General features: G+C 40.7%; 3 protein-coding genes across 3 annotated transcripts; 1 reads left to right on the top strand and 2 right to left on the bottom strand.

Moving 5' to 3' along the window:
* Nucleotides 1–234: 234 nt before the first annotated feature.
* On the top strand, nt 235–10,811 carry bahd1 (bromo adjacent homology domain containing 1). The gene is made up of 6 exons (XM_070842009.1): nt 235–1,987; nt 4,360–4,775; nt 5,092–5,251; nt 5,356–5,435; nt 6,818–6,909; nt 7,174–10,811. Exons 1-6 carry the CDS (start codon nt 358–360, stop codon nt 7,364–7,366), a joined length of 2,571 nt encoding a protein of 856 aa, XP_070698110.1. The 5' UTR covers nt 235–357; the 3' UTR covers nt 7,367–10,811.
* A 4,524-nt stretch (nt 10,812–15,335) lies between these two features.
* On the bottom strand, nt 15,336–17,863 carry prlh2r (prolactin releasing hormone 2 receptor). Its single transcript, XM_070842412.1, has 2 exons — nt 16,949–17,863; nt 15,336–15,662 (listed from the first exon to the last, which is right to left on the bottom strand). Exons 1-2 carry the CDS (start codon nt 17,861–17,863, stop codon nt 15,336–15,338), a joined length of 1,242 nt encoding a protein of 413 aa, XP_070698513.1.
* Nucleotides 17,864–22,264: 4,401 nt separating this feature from the next.
* Nucleotides 22,265–25,133, bottom strand: ccdc32 (coiled-coil domain containing 32). The gene is made up of 4 exons (XM_070842610.1): nt 25,006–25,133; nt 24,460–24,729; nt 23,309–23,462; nt 22,265–23,052 (listed from the first exon to the last, which is right to left on the bottom strand). The coding sequence occupies exons 2-4, from the start codon at nt 24,704–24,706 to the stop codon at nt 22,863–22,865; spliced, it is 591 nt and encodes a 196-aa protein (XP_070698711.1). The 5' UTR covers nt 24,707–24,729; nt 25,006–25,133; the 3' UTR covers nt 22,265–22,862.
* Nucleotides 25,134–25,154: the final 21 nt, after the last annotated feature.

The following is a 25,154-nucleotide window of genomic DNA, read 5'->3' as shown; positions in this document are numbered from 1 at the left end:
GACAAATGGGAGTGCATATAGCCTCAACATAATGTGACATAAAGTATGGTGTTGTCTAAGTGGTCATACTCTCTGGGGATCTGGAAATTGACAGCAAACTAAGTAAATTGGTTGTTAAATTATGCATCAAAAGATCCTGTCTGTTGCATTAAGTCACTCCCAGATACCAGAGTGAAGTGTATGTGTAGCTGAAGCTTTAAAGATAAATGTCTAATCTGTGTCTCCCCAGAGAGTGTATGGACTCAGGTGATTATCCATGACGATGCTCACTGAAGGGTCTCTCTGAGCTGAAGCCCGCCATCGTAGGACCCTGTGGATGAGGAAGAGGTGGTGGATCTGCTCGCGGACTCTGAGATCATGGTGAAAGCTCAGCGTAGCCAGCCTGTAAAGTGCGGGAAGCCCCGGAAGGAGAAGGGAGGCAAGGAGAGAGGAGGTGGTGTGAAAAAAAGGAAAGAGAGAAAGAATGAGCTGAAAGGAAAGAAGAAGGATAAGAAAGAGTCACGTCGACATAAAAAGAAGAGACTGGCAGTGGGTGATGGAGATGCGCTGGACTGTTGTGTCCTGCTCACCCGTCTGGAGGAGAAAGGAGTTGTGGGTAACGAAAAGGCTGCACCAAAGGCTCGGAAACAAAAGAGTGTGAAAGTCAAGAAGAAGCTGCACTCCAGCTCCATTCAAAGAAGGACCAAATCTGGACTTAAGAAAACTTCCACAGCCAATCAGCAAGCACTGGAACCAAAAATCCACCAATCTGACGCCTTACTCATGTTGCCAGCATCTGTCCTTGAGCCCCGCAGGCGGAGAATTGCCTCTCTCAATGCTGAGGCTGTCAACAGCTTGCTGCTCTACCGAGACGATTCTCTCACGTCAAGTCTCGCAAAGAAACGGCAGCCGTCTGAAGATCCAGCCTCAGATAATCCCACTAAAACTGAACATAAAAGTCATAAAACCAAAAAGGTTCCTTCGGGAGTGAAAGCCAACCCTAAAGGAAGACAGAAAAAACCGAGGCAGTCAGCAGTTCAGGCCGAGAACATCGACTGGTTGGCTTTGTTTGCACCAACGCCTCGGCGTCAAGCAGGCCTCACTGCTGCGACGCTGCTCAAACTCACCAGTGCCACATATGGAGCCAAACGGCAAAAGAAGACTGAGTCCAAGCCGGGGAGAGGAAGTGAAGCAGCAGCTAAGACTCAGGATGATATAAGCAGTAAGCCAGCGTGTGGAGGAACAACGCCGACCAAAGGAACAACACATCCCAAACATGAGGACCAAGTAAAGCACAGAAAACAGGGTACAGAGGATCCAGTTCATTCCCAGCTGGGTTCTGCTATCCAGGGGTGCTGTAGTTTGTGTAAAAGTGAGGCTTTGGACCCAGCAGCAGAGGGACAGGATTGTCTCAAACGTGCGCTCCATTGTGGCTCCTCACTTGGATTCTCCCTGAAAACTATCAAAGAGGAGCAGGTGGAGACTGAGGTGTCTTCCTGCTACTGTTGCTCCCAGGAGAGGTGTGTCGAGTACTGTCACAGATTGGCCCTCTTCCTGGATGACAAGACCTTCAAGGACCCAGAAGACGGCTCGCTGTCCGAGGTGTTCCACCACCACCATCACCACCATCATCATCATCACCACCATCTTCAGCCCCCTCACTCCGTCGCCCACCCAGCAGCCTTAACTATCAGCCCGCGCACATACACCTGTTTCCCTGGCTACTATGTCCACTTCAGCCACCCGGACACCACCCCCTCTCCCATATCACCCCTCTCTTTATGCCCAAGGAGCGGCAAGAGACCCAAGCTGCTCCCCAGCACTGGTCCGCAGCCCTCAGGGATTTCCCATCCGGTGTACTGCTGCACCTCAATGGAGGCGTGCTACGGAGAGCCCTGCAGGATCAACGGCTACTCTTCCTATACCAGTGTGATTCCAGCCATTGCCAGAGGAGGGTGCTCCTTCAGCCCCACAGACTGCACCAAATGTAACCACCGCATAAAAAGAGGTGAGCAGACAAAAGATTGACGTTACTAGGTCTACGCTTTGTCAGCCAGTTGTTTTTTGAAGAATTCAACAAGATGAGTTAATGCACAGGTATCCGTCAGGTATTCCTCAAGTAAGTTGTCAGTGTTGTAAGGAAGGCAAAGTTCTAGCATGTCCATTATCTCTTTGATTTTTGAATGGTCGAAGGATAACCACATTTATCGCTACTGTGTCAGTGTGGAAATGGCACTTTGACAAAGAATTCATACCACTTAGGGTCCACTTACTTGGTTTTTCAGCCACATGTCACAACAGCTTAAATCATTTTACCCACTTTATTATTTCTGATACAGAGTTTATTTACCAGTTTAGGCTGAAAGTGTTATGATGTAAATTCATTATAACATAAAATGTAAAGAAAGCTATCGAAAAAAATGGGTCTTCCAAGGAAAAACTAATGATGTGGGGCGACCCTTTGACTAGTCTAAGAGTCCAGATAAAATGGCTAATTTGGTTCAGCTCAGGTAATAAATCAAAACAATGTACAAACAGTTTTGTTAGATGGTTGAGGTCTTAGATCATGGAAGGTTGATTAAAAGGTTACTCCAGCTATTAACTATTGTTTGGTGACATTATCAGGATTGTTTTCTCAGACTCTAGAGAGCTCCCCGCAGAGCCACAAAAGAAATGAAACTATTTTCACAGACAGAGTAGCAATCCACATGTCAAAGAAACTCAACTTTATGCGTTCCACCAGTGACCCCTTAAGTAAGACGATAGGATTTCCTAATAAGTTTAAGTATTAAACATTCATGAGCACACTAGTTATTAGGTTATTTTGTACGCAGTGTCTGCCCCAAATCCGGCTGCCAAAGCAGTACAATGTGCTGAGAATAGCTATTATGTCAGGCATTTTTAATCTCCCATTTTGGAATGTCACTTGAACAGGAAGTAGCAGAAAATGCCAGATAAAGGGCAAGACCTCTTTTGTCAAAGTTTGAATACAAGTCATTGGACAGTGAATATAAGGCCTGTGCAGCGGAAACCTAATGGGCCGATATGCCGATATGTATGAACTTTAGTGTCAGTTTTTAGTTATTGTGTTCAAGTGATGTTCTTTGTACAACACTTAGTGTGTGTGTGTGTGTGTGTGTGTGAGAGAGAGAGATTGTGTGGGTATAAACACCTGAACATGACTTCAAAAACACAGCTCTAATTACACATGAATGCACACCAGTGTACTGCTGCACCTCTCTCTCTCTCTCTCTTGTCTATGTTTTACAAACTGGCTTTTTTTCATGGAATACATTTTGACATGCCTCAATAGGAAAAGTTCAGGTGTAATTAATCAAATTAATGATGGCTGAATTCCATTTAGCTGCTTATCTTGGTATTGTTCATGCTGGTTCAATGCCACACTGTCATAACTTACTGGGGCACTTGAATATAACAGACCCATTGTTAATGTTGTTAGAAACACTTGTAGCACCAAAATGTCTGATGGTGAAAAGGCCCATGGTACACACACACACACACACACACACAAACACACACAGCTGATGCCATTTTGCTGTCCAGGTGTAATTAGCCAGTGGAATGAAAACATGTGTGTGGGTGTTCAGATCCTTCACTTACAGCAAAACTTTGTAGCAGCAGAAATGGCACATTCTTCCTTTTCGACATCAAAAGGTGAATTTAAAAGCAATCAAACTCACCCTTGTGAAATCAGTGCAGCCAGAGGCTGTCTGGTACAGCCTTACTCTGTCACCACTTTTGGCCAAAGTACTGCTGCTTAAGGTTGAGCTATTTCGAGCCACTTTACGGTATAAACTGTTGGATTGATGAATCACTAATAGTTGCATTAGAATTTATCAAAGTTTTTCCAGATAAAATTTGCAAAGTCCGTTTTCCTTAGCTGTCAAATAAACATAGCAGAGTAAGTAAAAGTACAGTGTTTCACTCTGAAATGTGGTAAGTATATAAAGCAAGGAAACCGAGGAAATGGCGGTTGCTGATCACACTGAAGTAAATTCTGTATAAATTCATGGTAATGTCATCACCACAACTGTGTCAAGGGAGTGTGCACAACCTGTTCCTGTTATTCCACACAGTGTTAGTGTTTCTCACTGTCAGCTTTATGGGATAGTTATTGTATCTGTGTGTGTGTGTGTGTGTGGGCCTGCTCTGTTAAAGGCTATAATTGACCTTAATTGAGGCTCTGTTTGTTTTTTCTGCTGCTTCAGCGGAACTAATAACAACTGAGTGTCGTTCATGTCTCTATTATATAACCTTGTTAAAGGTTGGTGATCCCTGTAGCTGGTCCTTAAAGGACTGTGTACATGCTTCACTCTGTCACTCTACTTCATTATGTTTTCTTTTCGGTTCCTTCCTCAGATGACTACCCATCAACCCTCAATGACCATCACAGTCCCTCCTCTATCCCCATCTGCCCCAGCCCCAGAACCCTCACTGGCTGCCCCATTCCCGCTGTGCCTCCAGCCGGCCAATCAGTGCCCCACATTCAGACTCCGCTGTCTGACCCCAGCCAACCGCAGGCTCCACTGCAGGTGGCGAAGGAGTGTCCACAGAGTGCCAAGCCGCCCAGCGGGTCAAGGTCTGGCGCACGCGGCACCGGCACCGGCACCATCAGCTCGACTGTCTGCCCTCTCGACAGGAACAAGAAGCAGAAGCTCGGCTCTGCCAGCGTCGGAGGGCAAACGGTTGCCAAGCAGCCGAAGAACGGTCGCCAAAAAACTACCAATGGCTGGCGGCCAGTTGGCCTGCCTTTTCAAAAGGAGGTTTTCTCAGTGGTACGTAGAGAAAGTCATGCTGGTGCTTTCTGACGCAGCCGTGATGGTGCAGCTTGTAATTAAATATGATGTAATTTAACTTGACTGTCCCAAGAGAGTTAAGGATGATTTATCACACCTGCACCTCTGTCGAAGTAGCGCTTATGCACTGTTTTTGAGTTTCATCCAAACATCTGACTGTCCACATTTCTGTTGAGACACTGAAGTCATTCAATACAAATCACATCCTGGCGCTTTTGTACTCCACAGCCTCTCACAGCTTATCAGTTTCTGCCTACTTGAGGAGTCAGTATTTCCTGCTGCTTTGTGTTCCCAGGGAGAGGAGGCTCTGGTGCTGAGGAAGTGTTATGAGGGAGTCCAGAGGGACGGGGATTTGATTCGGGTCAGAGACACTGTTCTGCTGAAATCTGGACCTAAGAAGAAGTCTCTGCCTTACGTGGCCAAGATCTCATCTCTGTGGGAAGAGCCAGAGTCAGGTAGGACACATGGTGCACACAGGGAAACTACAAGTTGGATTATTGCGGTCATAACTGGCCTGAGAAGTGAACTGAACTGTGTGTCTGTGTGGTTTTCTCTTCAGGGGAGCTGATGATGAGTTTGTTTTGGTACTACCGTCCAGAACACACACAGGGGGGGCACAACCCCAGTGTACATTGTGAGGTGAGAAACAAATCCTTTTAAAGGGGTTTCTGAGTTCAAATCAGCTCAAAATAATATAACGATGAGTGAAACTCACCTTTAAAATGACAAAATATCTCAAATTTAAACAGTAATTTTCTATATTTTTCTTTGCCATGGAAAGACATAAACCCAAAAATGATACCACTCACAGGTTTTGCCAGTGCCGAGCTTGATACAGCTTATCCCTCCGTGTCATTATCCTCTATTGTTATCCAAAAAAAACCTACAAAAACACAATGAGCCACATTGCTGCATTTATTATCCCTTTATTATCATGAAAATGGCCCCTGTAGTTCATTTTGATTCAATACCACAGACACTGTCCTGCTGCCCGGAATACTCTCTGTCAGAGCTCCAAATATGTATTAATCCACGGCTGTAAATAGTTCCCAAGAAATTCCCTATTTACACTATTTATTGACAAAGTTCCCAGCTTCCTAAATTACTCTCAAAATGAAACTATATATTTGTGGCTAAATGCCACAGACAGGATAGGGGGGGTTGGAAAAGAGAAACCAATTAAGGCACTCTTGGTTTTGGACTTTCCATGAGATTTAGTGGCACCAAGAAAAATACACAGTGACATCAACGCAGTGTATAATCTCTGAGATACAGCCCAAGGTGTCTCGATATAAGGAAGTTATGCTCTTACATTTTAATTCCTCTCATCTAGTAAGTGAACTTTTTTGTAGAATATGAGGATTAGTTTGGTTCAATCTTAATGTAGCACTACTATAAAAAGGGCTTTGAGTGGTCGAGAGGACTAGAAAGGTGCTATGCAAGTACAGTCCATTTACCATTCACTATAATTTTCATTTTCGCCTTTCATTTGCATTCCTATTAGTATTCTGTGAGTTTGCGTCAAAATGGAAACATTACAGCTCCAGAGAAGATTTCTGAGATTTTGGCTAAATTCAGTAACTGAAAATGTGTTTCATACAGACGTATGAGTGTATGAGCGAACAGAAATGCACAGGCAGAAACACACATGTTTAGGAGCAGCTTCGGTCGTGCTTCCTCTCTCTTGTCAGTAATCTCCCAGAGGAACACGTTGTACTTTATTAAATCTCCAGAAACAATAAACGGCATGAAGTCTGTCATTTGTCGGCCGCACTAACAAACAGCAAGCAGAACAGGGCTGTGGCTCTCAGAAGGAAGTGAAACATCTTTCTTCTGTCTTCGCATCTGGAAGTGAAGGTGGAGCAGAAGTGCTCGTGTGCAATGAAGAAGACAGATGTTGTCTTTACATGTACAGGTTTAGTGGGCAGGCTTAAGGGGGTCTATTGTTTAAAGTTGAGCCTCGGTGGATAATAGAGCTAATGGAGCTAACACATGACTAAAACACAACTGTCTTCCTCCAGAATGAGATCTTTGCGTCTCGTCACCAGGATGTGAACAGTGTGGCCTGTATCGAAGACAAATGTTATGTCCTAACATTGGCACAGTATTGCCGGTAAGAAAGAAAGTGTTTTTACATTTTGCGCTGGCTTTAATAGAAATCTTTGAAGTATATTTCTCCTTTTGAAAGATTACATACCTCTGCCCCACATACCCAGTGGATTAACTAAAAAAGGTGCATGATGCTTAACATAAAAGCAGGCAGGTTTTCTCGATTCTCAGTCAGTTTGAAGCTACAAAGAAACATTTTTAATCATTTCTCTGAATGTTTTTTTTGAAGGCGACTGAGTTTGATGTTCTGTGTTTGTGCTGTATCCAGATTTTGTGCCTTGGTAAAACGCCGAAGGGAGGGCGTACGCAACAGCGCCGCCTCCCTCATGGTGCCACCCATTGTTGGCAACGCCATGCCCACCCACCACTGTGTGCCCGATGACGTCGACCCAGAGCTTGTGTTTTTCTGTCGACACGTCTACGACTTCCGTTACGGACGCCTCCTCAAGAACCTGCAGTAGCATCTGACAGGGCATGGCACGTAATGCTATTGGACGTGAGATAATTTTACTCTGGTTTCATCCTCCACGACTTAAATTAGCTACGTACCCACCTGCTGCCTATGTGAGAAGAACTGGAGGTTTAAAATGAAGGAGTGAGAGATGAGCTCATTTTGTTTTGAAAGCTCATGTTCATACTTATATGCCACACATTTATTTAGTTGGAGTGATGGTCTGACATACTGTGTAAGAATTAATATGGCAGTGTAAGTGGTCTTTATCATACATGGCTCTCTGGTGTCGTAGCAGCTGTGTGAAGAACCTGATCGTACTCTGCTGTAGAAAATGCTACTGTAGCTCTTAGAAATGTGACATTTGGTAGATATGCAGAGAGGTTGATGTTACATGTGAATCATGTTACTGTCTGCCAGACAAATATCACACACGCAGCGTGTCTCAGTGATGCACCACAGCTGAAGAAATATTTGAGGCATATCGTACTGCATCTGTCCTTGAGAGGAGAGTGGCTGAAGATTAAATCAGATTTGACTTTAGATTTATAGAATATAAAAAGTGGAAAAGAGGAAACAGCTAGCCTGGCTATGGACTGAACCAGGCTAGAAAGCAAATTAGTTTATTTCCCAATTTCTAAAGTATTCTATAATTTCCATTTTCATTTAACTGTGATTGACCGGTAGGTCTATGAAGTAGTGTCAACAGTCCAAATCCAACTTTATTACCACCGATCAAGTACATGCACAGCAAACAATAAAATGTGGAAGTTTTTTTTTTTTTTGCTGCATCTCTCATGAATATCTGAGAGAATAATAGGTTTTGTTATCGGAAACTCATATCTGAGTGAGTGATTTTCATTATTTAGTACAGAACTGCACTCTGTAAGGAAAGCACAGTTCAGTTTGTTCGATTTCACGGTGTGAAGATGTCCACTGAGCTCAGCATTGAGGGGATTTTTGTCATGCCAATGCTTAGGAATATTTTCCAGTCTCAGAGCTGTTTGCCAGAGGTGTGATTAGACTCCTGTGTCAGCTAACTGTATATTTGCATTTATATATCCAGATGAGTGTGTCTGTTCATGGCAGATGGCATCAGTTAGTCACTTATATTCTTGTTTGTTCACCGATGAGATGATAAGTAATGTAGGCTATTCAGTGTAGCATTTAGATCTGTGACGATGATTCATTCCTATGTTTGAGAGAAGATATGTATTTATTTCTGTACTGAGAAAATATAATTTATTTTCAAAAGATAATTTTAAAGAATAGAGTTTTAGATGAGTGGCTTTCATTCCTGATTAGAAAGGAGGTTGAAGCTTTCTCTCCTTCTTAGCTGCACTGTCTAAGATGAAAAGTGTGTGAGTCATTTGCAATAGTATTTCTGTGACTGATTGAGCTTGCTTGCCCAATACAAACCTATTAAATGTTGTGTTGAGATGTTAAAGTCCTCCAGGCAGATTTGAGGACTCATTTGGAGTATTTGGAGGGATCCGTTTGAAGGACACCTGCTAATATGTGACCAGAGATGCTTAACCTGCAGGACCAAAACGTAGCTTGGCTTCTCCCAGCTCCCTGTCGTTCTCCTTTCACTTCTCCTCGGATGATAAAGCTTTGCCTCTTCACCTTTAAATGCCGAGTGCTACAATGATTTAAACTTACCTTGCCATTAGCCTGTGCCCTTGATCTTGCTGCCTTAGAGAACATTCCCAGCCTTTCATTTAGAAATGTGTACCGATGTCCGCCTGATGTAGCGAAGCTTCTTAGTGTGCTGATCTTGATTCCTTGAGATGCATCTCAGGTCCATTTCATTCATGTGTTCTGCAGGGCAAAAATGATCCTTGATCAACACTTTTTATTTTGACAAAAATCAAAGTTAAATTTGTTTCAAAGTGATCCTTAGCATCAAACACCCAACACCTACGTACTAGACATACGCTTATTTGCTTTGCTGTGGAAAGTTTAACAGGAGGATTGAGACCACTCTCATATCTGTGTGCTACATATGAAGCTACAGCTAGCACCCGATTAGCCTAGCTTAGCATAAAGACTGCTTGAGGAACACCTAGCCTGGCCTCTCTCGGAAAAGGCACCAAAATCCACCTACCAGCACCTTTTTTAAAGCTCGCTAATTAACAAGTTGTCTATAAAAATCAGTTTAAAAAAGACAATTTGCTAATATCTGTTACCTCCTGCAGCTTCATATTTTACACAACTCGAAGAACAGCGCCTGCATTCAGCTTGAACTCTGCTGAACCGTCAGTTGCAATGAATTTCCATCTGAATGTCCATCTGTATGCTCATTATGTTCCCACATTTTGCCAAAGCGCAGCTTCCTGGCAGAGCGCCAAGGAGGTTGATAGCTCAGCACGGAGGTGGAGTAGTTTGCCATATTTGAGTCAAATGATGACATGCTGAAAATGCTAAACATATGGATGGACAATGATGAAATGGATTATGCTGCAGGAGAGTTTGAGACGTTTAAATCTTTTAGTCTGTAAGCTGATGGCAAGCGCTGTCCTACATGAAAGGGAAACCTACAAACTACTTACAGCCACCTTACAATCGCAGGGTGTTGTCATAAAATGGATTTTGGTTGGAGTGTCACTTAGAAATACCCACATCCTGCCTACTTCTGCGTAACCCCCTGTACAAAGGGTGAGGTAGGTTAATTTTCTGTGTTAATTTACTAAAATAGAATTCACTATAATCAATGGGTTATTAAAATTAATGGATTAATATTTGACTTTCAAACAAGCCTCCTCAGATGAATATTTTCACAATTGTTAATTAGGCTAAAATGGAAGGAACAGAGCCTCCCATTTCAATCTGCCTTTCTCAGTAAACCAAAGGTTATCAGTCTGTATCAAACCTTTCTCCACTGACTGAAGCATTTTATCAAATATTGATGGGTGGTAGATTTACAGCAGTAAAGCCCACACAGCACAATACATCAAAGAAGAATTGGGTAAATTTAATTTTTGGTTTGATTTGCTTCTTCAATTTAAATCCCCCCATGTGTTCTGGATCAAAGTTAGACACCTCCCACAGTACATATTATGGCCTTAGGAATCACTCAGCAAACTAATTATGTTTAATCAAGATATGTGATACTTATGTCTTAATTGGTCCTCTGTGCCTGTTCCCATTAACCCATATACGTATTCCAAGCATTTTCCACCACGAGAAAGACAATTTGTTTTTACCCTCCTTCCAAATGCCTTTCATTTTTACTAGATGACACTGGTCTGATCTTGAATCACCACCAAGAAATGTTTGCACCAAAAAAAGAGAGAGGGAGGGGGTATTGAAACATGAATTTAATTTGATCCCCAGGTGCACAAAAACCCAAACTTGGTTTCTTCTGATGTGAAATTATGTTCCTGTTCTTTGCATGGAAATATTAATCACAGCACAGATTATTTGTATGGTTTCAAATGGACCTCTGTAATATAAGAAAGATATTTAATTGTAATAAATAATATATGAGTTTGAACATGTGTTTGAGAGATTCATTATGTGTTTGCGTTTAACAATTCCTCTTTCCAGGTTAAGAGCTGTAGTAATAGTTGTTACCCACATGGTGGTGTGATTGCCAAGTCTGATAGTTTTGATCAGATGCGATCAGAGCACTGACTTCTTTTACAGGATTTAATGCAAAAATTGGTGTGTCAAATATTGTCTGAGACAAAGTAATGCCGCACTCAAATTGTTACTGCAGGAGTAGAAAGGCTGTTCATGTTAATTGATTAAAGGCTTCTAGCAAGCTGTATCCCCAGTACAAACTTTATTTAGTTTGTTTGTGTAACTGATTGTACTAGTTCAGTCAATCAATCATCACAACATCCAGCTCTCAGCTCTCAGTCACATCTGTCAGCCACATGTTTACCGTCTGTTTGATTCTTTTTGGACAATTTAATTAGAAATGTGTTGAGCCTCCTGTGCTGACTCCTTTTCTTGCCATAAGTGTAACATGGTCACCAATGAAAGGAAGGTCAAATCTGCATTTCTGCTGAAAACAATCACCAACCAATTCTCTTACTTAAGGAGGAAACACAAACATTTTCTATCTACTTATATCAAAGTCAGTGTTTTCTCTTTTTTTGCCTCAGGCCTTTCCCCTTTATTTCTACTTTTGTAATTAAATAATCTTTTTCCACCTGATATGATTACGATCCCACTTATCTGTTAAGCTGCTTAGACTATGACAGGAAAAACAAGAGTGTGAGACACCTGGAGACATAAATCATCTAACTCCAATAATCAGGCCTCAGATGAATATGTATAAGACCTCTGGCACCTCTCAATCAGGTTACGAGGTTTCGAATAGCAGGAGCGAGTAACTCATTTGCATCAGTAACAGCAAGCATGTATGAGATGAGAGTCAGAAAGTTCAGCTGCTTCAGTTCACGGGTTATTTAGCAGTGGTGTGCCTGTGTGTATGCTCAATGATTGTGCACTGGGGGTGTTTTATGATCCTGCTGCTAGCTTAAATTTCTTGGTCCTTTTAGCCAATGATTGTTACCCAGAGGTACTTGCCAAGGAGGAGTCTGTGTGAAAAGATTGTGGGATAGCTCAACTAATTTTGATTTGTGTCATGCTGATCTTGGGTAGTTTTTTTTTTTTTTTTGTCATGATGAATCCCAAACTATGAGCTACAATAAGCTGATGATTGGTTGTTATGAATAGTTCAAAAGGAGGAGAGGGTGGAAACTGTAAAACTGTGAGTCATCGTTAGGACATCTGTCGGTAACATAATTTTTTTTCACTGTAAGCATCATAGAAACTAGAGATGTAGATGTTATATGAGTATTTTTAAGTTAAAAATGGCAGTTTAAAAAGTCCCCACATTATGTTTTTGCTCCAGACTAAATCAGCACTGGAGTCAGTGGGACAGTTGAAGGGTCCTCTTGTGGCTTTGAGGCAGAAAATCCAAAATAGCCATTTACCCTAGTTTAAAAACCGCTCTTTCTCCCAATGCCTCTCCAACAAAAGCTTTCCCACTTGTCAGAGCTGTGTGAAGCAGTGATGAAATGGCTTCAAATGTCAACTCGGCTAGCTACACGAATTGTTCTGAGAGCATGTGTATTTTAGATGTCCTGAGGTGTTTAAATTACACACCTGCAAGGCTTTCCACGGACTGACTCATTCCAATTTTGCACCTCTCCCCTCGTCTTTTGAACCTTTCCTGCCCTCTGTAGGGCCATACGCACTAGAAATAACCTCAATCACAGCCACAGTGGCTTTACTTCTTGGAAAGTTTGGTTCTGTTTACTCTGCTGCAACACATTCTGTTTGTTGTATTGTAATGAATATAAATATAAGCCAGAGCTCAATGCTTTCTGATTTTATTCAGAACATTTTGGTCCATTGCAAAACCCTCTTCACATGGAGGCAGATGAAAGCCGTAACTTATCTGGCATTCAGGATTTTCATGCTCCAGCAAACCTCCCACTAATTATTCTGGGTTCTTTTTTTTTTTTTTTTTAATAAACCTCTGCCTACAGTGCACCTTCCACGTAAAGCTGTGACTCCACAGGAGGAGCCTTGGGAGTTTAGTGAGAAAACAAATAGCAAGTCAAAGCCTGTAAATTGTGCTTTGTTGTTTTTCATCTCAACATGCACCGCAAGGTTATCCCACAATCGTCTTGTTTGTTGCTTGCTGGTTGTTGTTTTTTTTGTATTGACATCAATAGCAAACATCAGAACAGCACCATAGATTGGCTTTGAAGAATTCATTTAGATTGTTTTTCTGCTCGTGTTTTATTCTGTCTCGTGCCCCATGACGGTGCGGTTGAGTTTTTCAACATTACAAATGCATAGAGTTCAGGACAAGAATCCAAACAGCTGCAGAATAAAAGAGGGCCATCATCTTTCCAACACATAACTATCAGCACTTACTATATCAAGACCACTGACATTTGCATGTTGAGACTCTGTGAAGCCTGCTTTCATTTGCATTTTCATAAAGGGTGTCCACAGCACAATCAGACCTGAGTATAGCAGCATACATGAGTAGATGTGTGATGTGTGTACAGTATATTTCATGTGGACAGTCACGCCTCAAGCTCAGCATGTCTCCCCTTATCTTCTGTTAGGGAGTCATATGAAGAGTGTGGATCTTTTAACCATCTGTTGCTAGAATCTATACTATACTATACTTTTACTCTATAATCAGTCTAAAAAAAGTGTTCTGTGTGTCTGGAATACAAGCAGCATCCTGTCAGATGCTTTTTGTGAGATAAAATCTGAGATAATGAGACCAAGAAAAGGAGCCATTTAGAAAGATTAAGATTAGACCCATTAGGTTTTGGTTTCAGTTTTTTTTTTTTTTTTTTAAGACACCACTCAGCTTTTTAACTTAGTATGAAATAAAGTGACATCTGTGCACACGAACAAAGGAACTGTGTTTGATTTAATGTTCCTGTAGGACATACTGCTCTGTATAATCTGAAAGTGCTATATTCAGATATAATTGCAAAAGTGATATTGTGGAAAATTGTTATCTTAAAATAATGGCTAATTGCACTTAAGTGCATATTAATGACAGCTCTTAACTCATAAACATTTCTAATGATGTCTGGAGTAACATTGTCTCATCATCATTATGATTATATAGGAGGACATTTCAAAAGATCTCCTTTTTAATGGCTGTTAGTTTCCATCAAATAATGATGATAATAATAAAAATAATTGTCACAAAACATGCTTTTTGTTGATGATTAACACTGTTGTTTTTCAACTTTACTCTTAGTCTACGTGGCTTTGCTCAGTATGTGGGACTTCAGGACTTTTCTAAGGCTGTTTGATTTAAATACAGGCTTTAATGTGGCATAATGTCCGCAGAATATATTCCATCCAAGGCTCCATTCAAACTCTTGAAAGAGAAATACAGAAGAATGTCATATTCATGTTAATGTAACAACTTGGTGTCAGGTCAGTGCATAAAGTAGCTAAGGAGAATGAACACAGATTTTCTAAATATAACTGGGTAAGTATTTTATGCTGCCTGTTTCGCTGTCCTTTAATTAATAATTAAATTGTCTCTCAAGTATATTCATTCTTCACTGTGTCACATATCCTAATGAACAGCACAGATGATGCCTTTTTCTTTCTCTCACCTTCTAAAGGCTGACATTTGAACATGCTGCAGATTTAGCGTACTGCGCTGTGTTTGTCAAATGTCACAGACAGAGTGTGAAAAAGCTTTCAGTGGCTCAAGGCCAAACTGAAATACATTATTCATTCATTATCAAAGAAACTCTTTGTTCCTATTTTATCTCTTTAACCGCTTTAAATGACAGTAGATCGAAAGATGATTTGAATAAACTGTTTATTGAGTGACATACAACAACATAGATCTACTGTTACTCATATAAATACACATTCAGATAAAATGGACAAAAATCACAAATGAACATTTAGATAGAAGAGCATGTTATCATACACATAAACAAGCAACAAAGACGATGTACAGTCCTAGACATTCACCAGAATATCAATATGTACAACCGTTACATGTAAAATTCTTTATTTTTGCACAGATGACGAAAATCACTGTCTTAATTATATTTTTAAGCTCACAATGGCATATCTTTATGTGCTAAATAGACTTTGCTGACATAAGCATCCCTACATTTGCTAAAAGTATAAATCATTACACAATAAATCCTTTCAATTAAAGCAGACTAATGTTTTTACATCTGTATACATTCAGTCAAACAGATAGAGCTGTTGTGTGATTTTGTTTGTGACCATGACCCGCTGTAGAAAAACCTTGCAACCCCACTTTTGTGAGTCCGGGTTTTTTCAGTGTAAATTCACTTTTCGCTCAATCTGTCTGTCAGGGTGACACCACTCACACGAAATTTGGAGTGAAGATGATATGTTGCAACATTTCTGAGATTTTTATCCACTTGAGCTGCGGAAAACGTCAGTGGATAAAGTTCTTGCGCCTATTCAGCTGAAACAACAATAATCTAAGCGTAGCTGTCTTGTGGACCAGTGTTTCTTACAACAGGACCTGGTAAATCTGCCACAGTGGTGGAGGTGTGAAGGCGCGGCACTCTGTGGGACATTGTCAGGACGCTTGACACTTGACCCTTATCCTTTCCTTTTCCTCTCCTCCAGGACAAGAAGTGGTGGCACAGGTAAAACAGGAACTTGTTGTGCAATGAGGCGTAAATAAAAGGGTTGTAGCAGGTGGAGCTCATGGCGAACAGGTGACTCGACACCTGAATGATGTTCACGTAATTCTTCCCTAAAATGGAGTAGTCTGGGTCCAGGTCACGGATCAGATTCACCACCTGTAAAGTTAAACTACGTTATCCAAAACATTCATCCAATCACCATTATTTCAAGAATGAACAGTAAGAATTTGGTGTTTTAGATCAAGAGTTTGACATTTTGGGAAGCACATTTATTCACTCGCTTGAAATCTTAAATTACAGATTACTTTGCTGATTTTAAATTTTTGGTTCAAATTCATTTCAGGTCACGTGTGTCACACTGAGATGCTGAGTGGAGTTCCACTGCTAAAAGCTACAGATATGGTCAGTATAGTCATTTCAGTGTGAAGAGTATTTGCTTTCTCACAGAGAGTAAGGTGAAGCATATTTATTGACACTACCCTCATATCTGTGCTGTAATTATAAGTTACACTCAGCAGTAGTTATCTTAGCTTAGCACAAAGACTGGAAAGAGGGAAACAGTCAGTCTGGATGTTGTGACCAACTGTGACAAAATTCACCTCTAAAGCTCACGCATCAACACATTTTATCGTGTTAAGCTGTGTGTAAAAATGATACTTTGGGGTTTTACAGAGCGTACAGTTGGTTGTGAGCAACCTCACTTTGACTACAAGACTCCTTGAAGTCACTGTGCCGGCCAAGAAATAGACTGGCCATATCATCATAAAGAATATATAATTGCCTCATAGTTTTAATTGGTTGACTGATCAGGTTTTTGATACTGAATAAATCATGAAAAAGCTCTTGTAAAACATTACCTAAAGAGGCCAACATTGACCTGTTGCTTGCCAAATAGAGATCCTGCATTCATCTGTCCTGTCGTCAGATCTCATGGGTTATTTTGCTTATTTAGTTTTTTCTATCAGCCAGCGTCTATACCTGTCAGCTTGGGCAGATATTTATTAACAAGTTACCGGCATTTAACCACCGACAGCATATCTAAATAGTCAAAAATAAATATCGAAGGTTTTAGCAAATTTGTTTACCTTGATAGTGATGTGTTTTAAACTTTATTAAGGTAAGGCTCCCTTTTGCCAGTTAAAAATGTTAGTAACTCAGTGGTAAGATCAATGAGTAGTAGCCTGCCTGCATCAATGTATGAAAACGATGTTAATTTAATAACCTGATTATAAATAATTTATAAACTCTTTATAAGGTTAGTGTTATTGTGAAGTGTTACCACAGTTTCTAGTCTTTGTGCTAAGCTAGTCTCTTTAGCTGCTGGCTCCTGTGTTGATCATCTTATCTGTCTCTCAGCAAGAAAGCAATTCTGAAAATGCCCAATCATTTAACAACCTTTAAGAATTCATTTATTCATGTTTTCATGCTCCACTCATCTGTACCTGTAAAGGGAGCCATGAGAAGGCAAAACAGAGGACGGACACCAGCAGCAGGTAGAAGGTCTTCCTTCTCCGTCTGCTCCATGTGGCCCTTCCAGATCTCAGCTCTGGACACGCCATCAAGCCTGACGTGGTCCTCTTCTTCAGCTGATAGGATATAGCACAGTAGGAAACAGACACAGCAGACAGTGGGACAAAGTAGGAGAAGAAGAGAATGAAGCAGGAGTAGATGAGGCGGCCTCGCTCCTGGCCATCCCAAAACTCCTCACACACAGCCATCTGCAGCCCTGCAGCGCGCAGGTCCAGGTAGGCGGTGTGCAGTGCTGTAGGTGTGGATAAAGCCAGAGAAGACAGCCAGATCAGGGTCACCAGACCCCAGCAGAACTGGCACCCTGCTCTTTTGCGGATGGGATAAGCCACAACCACGTAACGATCCACAGCGATGGCCATGAGGGACAGGACGGCTGCAAAGACAGCTGCAGACTGCATGACGGTGACAAAATGACACATGTAGGGACCAAACACCCATCCGCGCTGGTCAAAAGCGTAGGATGCAGTCAGCGGGACGCAGAAGATGCACATGACCAGGTCGACGAGCGCCAGGTTGCTGATGAGGAAGTTTGTGGTGTTGTGTCTTTTCTTGTTGTGCCAGATGAGAAAGAGCAGCAGGAGGTTGCCGGAACAGGCGACCAGAACCACGGCAGAGTAGAGAGGGATGAAGACGAGCTTCAGGTCCAACAGGAGATCCAGGCCAGAAAAGGAAGGGGCTGAGAACGGGGAGGCTGCAAAGTGAAGGTGAGAGGAGTTGCAGCAGGAGGAGGAGATGGTGGAGGAAAAGTCGGACATGGATGGAGATGAAGAGGAGGCTGGAGTAAAGGGGTCCACCCTGGATAGATTCGATGACTTCTCCCAATCCATTGCTGCAGAAGCCAGAATGAATAACAAACCAGGGAGATCATTCTAAATAACCTGATGCATAATGTGATCATAATTGCCTACAAAGTCACATTGATATCATGATAAGATGGAGACTGAGGAGTCACATTTGGACAGACTACTTAGTGACCATCTTCAAAACTCTCCGTCAACCAGTCTCATTATAATTAAGTTCCCCTGACAATAATACAACATTTTGTATTTCCCCTTCACAATGTGCTTTTCCCCTCACATTTCTCTCTGCCTCTCCAAATCTTTGCCACATTTTTAGTTTGCACAATCAGCCAGCCGTCATCCATTCAATCCAATGTGAGCATCTTTTTGGCTCATATTCCTCTCTTGGCTGTTTCCATATACAGCAGAAATAACATCTTTAGAGTCTGATTCTCAATGGTTCTCACCCTGAACATCTGCTGAAACAGCTGTACATTAATCTACACTGACGTCAATGATCCAGTTATTGCTGAGCAATAAGAAATACTCATCATTCAATCAGATGTTATGCAAGAGTGTAAAAATGTGCACTCTTTTTTATTCCACATTTTTGAACAGATGCTTGGAAAAGCTATCTGTTTTTGTGCTTTGCTTCTTTCAAGAAAACTACATGACAACAATGGAGAGAATAAAAGCGCTTTAACGCCTCATCTCGTCTTGCAAATTTAAATGTGCAAGACGAGATGAAGATGATGTGAATAACTTCAAAGAGAATATGTTTGGGGCATTTTCTTTCCTGCAGTGTATCCTCGTTTGTCACTTTCATTCATGAAAAAAAATCTTTATCTACATTGTATCCGCATGAATAACAAACAGTATCTACAATCCTGTCAGATTAACAAAATGCCAAATATCATTTTCATCTATGAATCAAAAACCTTCTCTGGCCATATTACTTCCTGACCACAACATTTATCATAATGTTAATGCATTTCTGTCACCAAATAATCAGAATTGTCAAACAAAGACTGGTTAAATCATGTCCAACACAGATGATCAGAAAAAAGAATAGTTAGTTGTCTCATGTTGAATCAGGTCGTCGCCTCACTGGCCTGACCTGATCGGTGAGAAATTGTTCTGCACGTAATTCACATAAAGCTGCTTTTTGTTATAAATCCTAAGCCCTTAATACCCAAAAATACACCTCCATGTTATTATTAAATAACCATTTCTTCTCTGAGAAATAATCCAACACAAATTTATCAGAGTGGATGAATTTTTGAGAAAAGTAGATGTGAAAAGACAGAACACCTCTGAGAGATGTCACTTACGCATTACTTTAAATGCCTTCTTCAGTCCAGCACCTGTTTGTGTCCTCTGCCTGTAGAGTCCCACTGCTGCGCTGTCTTACTGCTTCATTGCAGTCCACTGTGCTTCAGAATAGAGAGGTTTGCTTTTTCTCTCTCTCTCACACGCCGAACACAGAACGTGTGCGCGTGAGTCACCTTCAGTACTGTAAAAAAACAAAAGAATGATTGCTTGGCTGGCAGCATCACCCCTGATGAACAATCTTTATAATCTCCCATGATAGTCCTCTTGGGGACTTTAATGCCTTACAGGTAATAAATAGTGAATTTATAATGACCTTGCTCTATTTATTGGTATTTTTATCTGCTATTGAATCACTATAATACACTTCTAATGTGTCTGAGGTTTTATATAGTCAATTTATAGTGATCCTAGCACAATTTATGATGTTATTTCTCCTTTATTGTCACTCGTGTTGGCTTAAATTTATCCTGTAGCAGACATCTCAGTTGAGCAGAAGAGCTGATTGTTATTACATGTATTAGAAGAGCAAAAGAATTATAATCCTCTATAGTCTGTGCCCCCATCTTCCCCAAATCAATATTAATGCTGAATGTCAAATTTCCAGCAGTAAGGTTCTTCACAATGAGTTCACTTTTGGCCACAAGGGAGCAGAGGAGAAATTGAGCAATTAAGGGACAAACCATGATCTTTCATCAGCAGTACGCATCTTAAATATTCATAAAAATAAAACTAATTTAAAAATATAAACCCAAAAACCAGTCAGTGTCTTCTTGTGATTCATCAAGTGAGTATCTGCAAGTGGTAATGCAGGATAGAATTCGGGACTACTTGAGGGAAACAGAGCGTGTGAAGATAATGAAGATGTCTGAACTGGAGGACGAGTATCGGACTTTTGATAGTTCCAGATTTTTCTTGAAGGTGAGGAGGGATTACTTCTGGATGAATAAGGATATTATTTATCACTATAGGTATTTACATGAGTATCAGGCATTTTTCATATTAATAGCTGCTGCATGTTGTGAACTGTCATTTTGGCCATTTTTCCCCTATTACTGTTGTACTGTTGTTGTATTTTTTTATTCATTTTCCACCATACACATCTTTGTGCAAAACTTTACTGGCTTCACTGGTTTCCTCTATTGCACAGAAAAATTTTACTATTTACATTTTTATCACAACTGTCTATACTCGAATCTGGGTGTGATTTTTACTTGTGCCACATTTTCTGTCCATGTGCCAAAGGACGATTCTTTCCTTGGATGGATCTGGAAACTGATAAGGACAGGACCGTTAGTGTTACTGGATCATCTGGTCTGATTAACCCACACATGTTTGTGATACTCTAAAGAGTATGTGGGGCAGCCTGGCTCTTCACCTTCCCTCACACTGTGCCACTTATGGTGTGTCACATGCACCGTGGAGCAGGCAGCATCCTTATGCGTGTCCATCCACTTCACAATCATGTGTCTGCGTTTTCCTTAAAGGGCACTGGATGCTGAGCAAGGGCAGTCCTTCTTGGTCTACCTTTGAGTCCCACAAGCCCCAGTGTTCATGGAAAAAAGGAGTCTGGAAAGTACTGGGCTTGTGTGGAAGCTATCAACATTACTGTTGAGCAGGGGCCTCAGTTGGAAAGGTTTTCTGCCTTTGGTACCTGTCCCCTGTCCCTGCTGGTGGTGGTGAGGTCAGCCTAAGGTTACTTTCATTCATTTCCATTTGATGTTTTTTCCTGGTCTGTTTGTTGGTTTCAACTGAAGCCACTTCAGTGAATAACAGCTTTAAAATGAACAATTCCATCTGTGGTTTTACTGTCAAGATCAAATCTTTTCCAGAGTCCATTATCATAACTTGCAGGCAAGGGAATCAGTCCTAATCAGTCTGATTTATTGTATCTGAATTAAATCGAATGTCCTGATGAATATATAATTTATGCTTTTGGGAACTCTGTGAATGTAAATGAATAGATACAGAGATGTAACATGATTTATTGATTATTTTAGGTTGATTCTATTATATATTATAATTCAAAGTTGTTGTTTTTTTTTCTTTTTTTTACCAACATTTCGGGCTAAATGGTTGCTGATACTTTTCTTCTCAATGGATATCACAGCTGGATTTCACCTTCCAGAGGTGGAAATTACATTTTAATTGAGCACGGGCGCCAATCAAATGTTAATTTCCTGCCATTCTGAGCATTTTACTATTATCGGCCCCCCCAGCCCACCCTGTGATTTATCACCACACTGAGACCTCGAGAGTTGGCAAGCCACTGGCTTTTCTCACTGAAATAGTAATTATATTAAAACCACTTTATTATGTTGAGATAAATGACAGAATTTGTTCTCCAATTGAAGGATAAATGAGAACAAATACTGCTTTACTTGCATGCATTCAATTGATTTCGCACTTTCAGTTGTCTGGGTCCTTGATGATAGATAGCACACTAATCAGGAGGCTCCCAAAGATTTCTATTTCAAAGATCCCAACTGAAATTGATTCACATTAGAAAATGAAGTCATGGTTGCTGTTTTTCAAAAAAATTCCCAGATTAGAGCAGGATTTTGTGACATCATCATCATGAATTGGGATCCAATATGAAACTTAAATAAGTGTGATGTGAAAGCTTGAAACCTCCCATGCACCTCCTCGGCAGGAAACGTCTTTTTCTAGTAGTAAAACTTGTGAAATTAACATTGTTTGCATTGATTTTTCAGTGAGAAAGAACTCTGTAATTGAACTATTTCATAGAAAAAACTATAAACAGACATAAATTATCATTCCAAGCAGAATATTTTTATATGTATTTAAACATGTGACATTATAAACTTGTTTTACTGTTAACTGGGTGGTGCTTCCTGTGACTAGTAAATTAACTAGTCACAGGCGGAATGGCGCCAACTTTACAAGTTTCTCCACAGAGGAGAAACCTCCGACATCCCACCCCCCCTCTAGCTCTATCTCACACGCGTTTGTACTTCGATACTTGTGAGCAACCAACCTTTCACCATTAGAACTAAATCTATTACCCCAACTGTTACCTTAAACCAAACTATACATACAAAATCTCAAATTGGTCCTCACTATGACAGAAGTACAAGATCACACAGAGTTCTCCTTCGACTTGTTTTTATTGAAACGTGGGTAAAATTTCATATGTAAAATCAACATGGCAAAAATAAAGATGTTACAGAAATATGTTACAGTAGTTCCAGGAATCTATTCCTACTCTAGATGTCACAATAAAAAAAAACAGAAAAATAATGTCTCTGCAAGATAATACATTGCTTACGTCATAAGACTCTAATTTACAACAGGATACTGCATGTGGTCCTTCATTAACATTTACGTATGTATTTTAAAGCAGAGCTATTCTTATAACAGCAATAGTGATAGACAGTCTAGACCCAAAATCTTCTCCTACAGGACAAACAAGACTAATTTCAAATTCTTTATTATATATTTTTATGGTGTGATTTGGTCGAAGCGATGAATGGCAAGGACAAAACACGTGGGACTGGATAAGTACTTAACACTCAGTTGCTGGGGATACAGAGGATGATGACTGGCAGTAATTGCTTCTTTGACCGCTGTTGACAAAAGCTTTGGCCAAAATACTGCTAGGACATAATGCAGCTCAAAATGAGCATGAGAATAACAAGTCACCCCTCCTGAATGCAGACAAATTAGTTCTTCTTTCAGTGTTACTATTTTAACGCACTCATTTCTCCGGGCTGTGAGTGTCATCCTCCTCAGGGTTGTGTCTCTCTCCCTCTGTGTCTTCTTCGCTCTGTGTTTGGTTTGGTTCAGCTGCTTCCTTATTCTGCGGCGGCCTCAGGAGATATTCCAGCTCCTCTGCGCTGATGGCCACCTTCTCAGGAATCAGCCACCTTTTGAAGTGTTCAAGAGCACTGGGGAAGGGAGGTGCACAAATAGTCAGTCCGTATTAAGAAGAGCAGAGGTCGATTTCAAGCTGTTGTCAGGTCTCCCAGCTGGGAATTCTGTTGTCTAAAAGCACTAGAGTTCATTTAATTTGCTTTTCAAGAGTTTACAACAGGAAAAGATAACAACGGACTGGAGTTATTGCTGCAAGATCTCAAGTTAGAGCATATGATAGAATCGCTGTATGATGCAGTACATGCACATAATCCCTCCCCTCCATCCTACCTCTCGTCCATGTCACCGCCCTGGAAGAGCTCTGAGGTCTGAGCGTCGTGCAGAAATCTATCCCAGCATTCTTTCTTTGCTTGAGACAAAGAGCGCAACATGTCCCTGGAGGTCACATCACTGGACTGGCCCTTTAGTTTCTTCAGGCGGTTCTCTACAGTGAAATGTAGAGAAAGAAATACTATATTTTACACGTTAAATCGAAATTTTGAGTAGAGAGTCAGAGGTATGATCTGTGTCTCTCAATATACCATGCTTTATTGACATGTCTTTGGTTATTTTGCCATCATGTATCATCAAGAGGTTGTTTTCCCTCTCTTTATATACACTCCATCAATTAGTGTATTAGTCTAGGCTATAGGATTATTTTCTTTATTTATTCATCTGAGGATTATTGTCTCAATTAATTCATTAATCATTTAGTCCATAAAATGCCCATTAAAGATTTTCAGAGCCCAGGGTGGTGACAATATTTAGACACTAAAAAAACACTGATAAATGATAACTATTCAGTTTACTATTGATAAAAGACAAAGACAAACTGACAAAAGTTAAAATGATGGAACTTTTAAAAAAAAAAATTTTCTTGTTCTAATCGATCGGATAATCGATTAATGGACTAATCACTTCAGCTTTGAATGAGTCATAGCAATGAATCACCTTGAGACACTAAGTCTACAAAATAACCATTAGGAGTACAGAAGACAGGAAGAAATATTAAGTTTTATATTTGCAGGTTTTCCCTCAATATGTTGATCCCTAAAAAATTGCAATTTCATGAACTAAAACAATAATTAAAAATAACAGAGCATAGGGGCAGATGTGGCTTACCACCTGCGTGTTCCTGAGCGAACTGTGTCTTCTACATGTTTTTATCAATTAAGAGTGATTATGTTATCCTGTAAAAACAACTAATGTTCTTTTATCAACCTAATGTTTTGGGTGATTTATAACCAAGTCACATCACAGATTGATGGACAGATTGATGGAGCTGTAAACTTTTGGGGAACAAAGCATGTCATCCTGGAGAAGACTTGGATGGATTTTAAAATCCCATCATCCCTTTAATCTCCCATACAGTGTGATTAAGAAGGATGTATGATGGATGCCCTCATCATGTGGCATGAAAGAGGCAGGAGGGACGCCTGTACCTAAACTGGCTATGTAGATCTCAGAGTCCTCCATGGGCTCCCACTTGGCAGAAGAAGAACTGGTATTTGTCCCATTTGATTGTCCATTGACCTGCACTCCGACCTGTGCTGCTGGCTGGAATGAGTCTTTGAACTCCGTGTCTTCCTCCGGAGCTGCTTCAGCTCGCACCCCCGGCAGACCAGAGCAGATTTCAGACCACAGATCCCCGCTGGATCGGACCTCCTGACTGTCGAAGTCGTCAACCATTGTGGTGGACTGATCGACTGATTCTGAGCAGATGTCAACATCAAGGTTAGCATTAGCCCAGTTTGGTTTATGGTCTGGTTCTTTCAATACATTAAAACAGGAGTGTGAGATATTTAAATAACACACAGAAAGCGAAATTATTTGTGTTAATAGGAAAAGAACTGAGCTAAATTTACACCAAACACCATCACCATACTTTAGCTAAGTTGGTGTCCAACCTGCTGTATTGACTATAGTTATGCATTTCCTATATTCTTCACACGGTATTTTCATCATATTAAATTACAAATATGTCTTACCTGTGGGAAAATCACAATGGATGAACGGTTATTTCCTTTGATATATGGATTTAAAGATAGATCGTTAGCTAACTGTGTCCATGATCCACAATCTTTAGTAGGCGACAGCCCACTTCCTTATTTAGGGTCATATCATTGGACGTTGAAAC

The sequence above is a fragment of the Pempheris klunzingeri genome, chromosome 13 (genome assembly GCF_042242105.1).
Source record: "Pempheris klunzingeri isolate RE-2024b chromosome 13, fPemKlu1.hap1, whole genome shotgun sequence".
Classification (NCBI taxonomy): Eukaryota; Metazoa; Chordata; class Actinopteri; order Acropomatiformes; family Pempheridae; genus Pempheris; species Pempheris klunzingeri.
Note: the sequence above shows the minus strand (reverse complement) of the source record. Positions and strands in the feature narration are given on the sequence as shown.

What these genes read in the sequence shown, in the direction of transcription:
- bahd1 (XM_070842009.1), top strand. Translation starts at nt 358, where the DNA reads ATGGTGAAAGCTCAGCGTAGCCAGCCTGTAAAGTGCGGGAAGCCCCGG. An exon ending in GTGGGAAGAGCCAGAGTCAG is followed by an intron (nt 5,252 to 5,355) that starts GTAGGACACATG and finishes TTTTCTCTTCAG; the next exon opens with GGGAGCTGATGATGAGTTTG. An exon ending in ACCCCAGTGTACATTGTGAG is followed by an intron (nt 5,436 to 6,817) that starts GTGAGAAACAAA and finishes GTCTTCCTCCAG; the next exon opens with AATGAGATCTTTGCGTCTCG.
- prlh2r (XM_070842412.1), bottom strand. Translation starts at nt 17,863, where the DNA reads ATGGATTGGGAGAAGTCATCGAATCTATCCAGGGTGGACCCCTTTACT. An exon ending in TCTCATGGCTCCCTTTACAG is followed by an intron (nt 15,663 to 16,948) that starts GTACAGATGAGT and finishes TTAACTTTACAG; the next exon opens with GTGGTGAATCTGATCCGTGA.
- ccdc32 (XM_070842610.1), bottom strand. Translation starts at nt 24,706, where the DNA reads ATGGTTGACGACTTCGACAGTCAGGAGGTCCGATCCAGCGGGGATCTG. An exon ending in GATCTACATAGCCAGTTTAG is followed by an intron (nt 23,463 to 24,459) that starts GTACAGGCGTCC and finishes ATTTCACTGTAG; the next exon opens with AGAACCGCCTGAAGAAACTA. An exon ending in GGCGGTGACATGGACGAGAG is followed by an intron (nt 23,053 to 23,308) that starts GTAGGATGGAGG and finishes TCCCTTCCCCAG; the next exon opens with TGCTCTTGAACACTTCAAAA.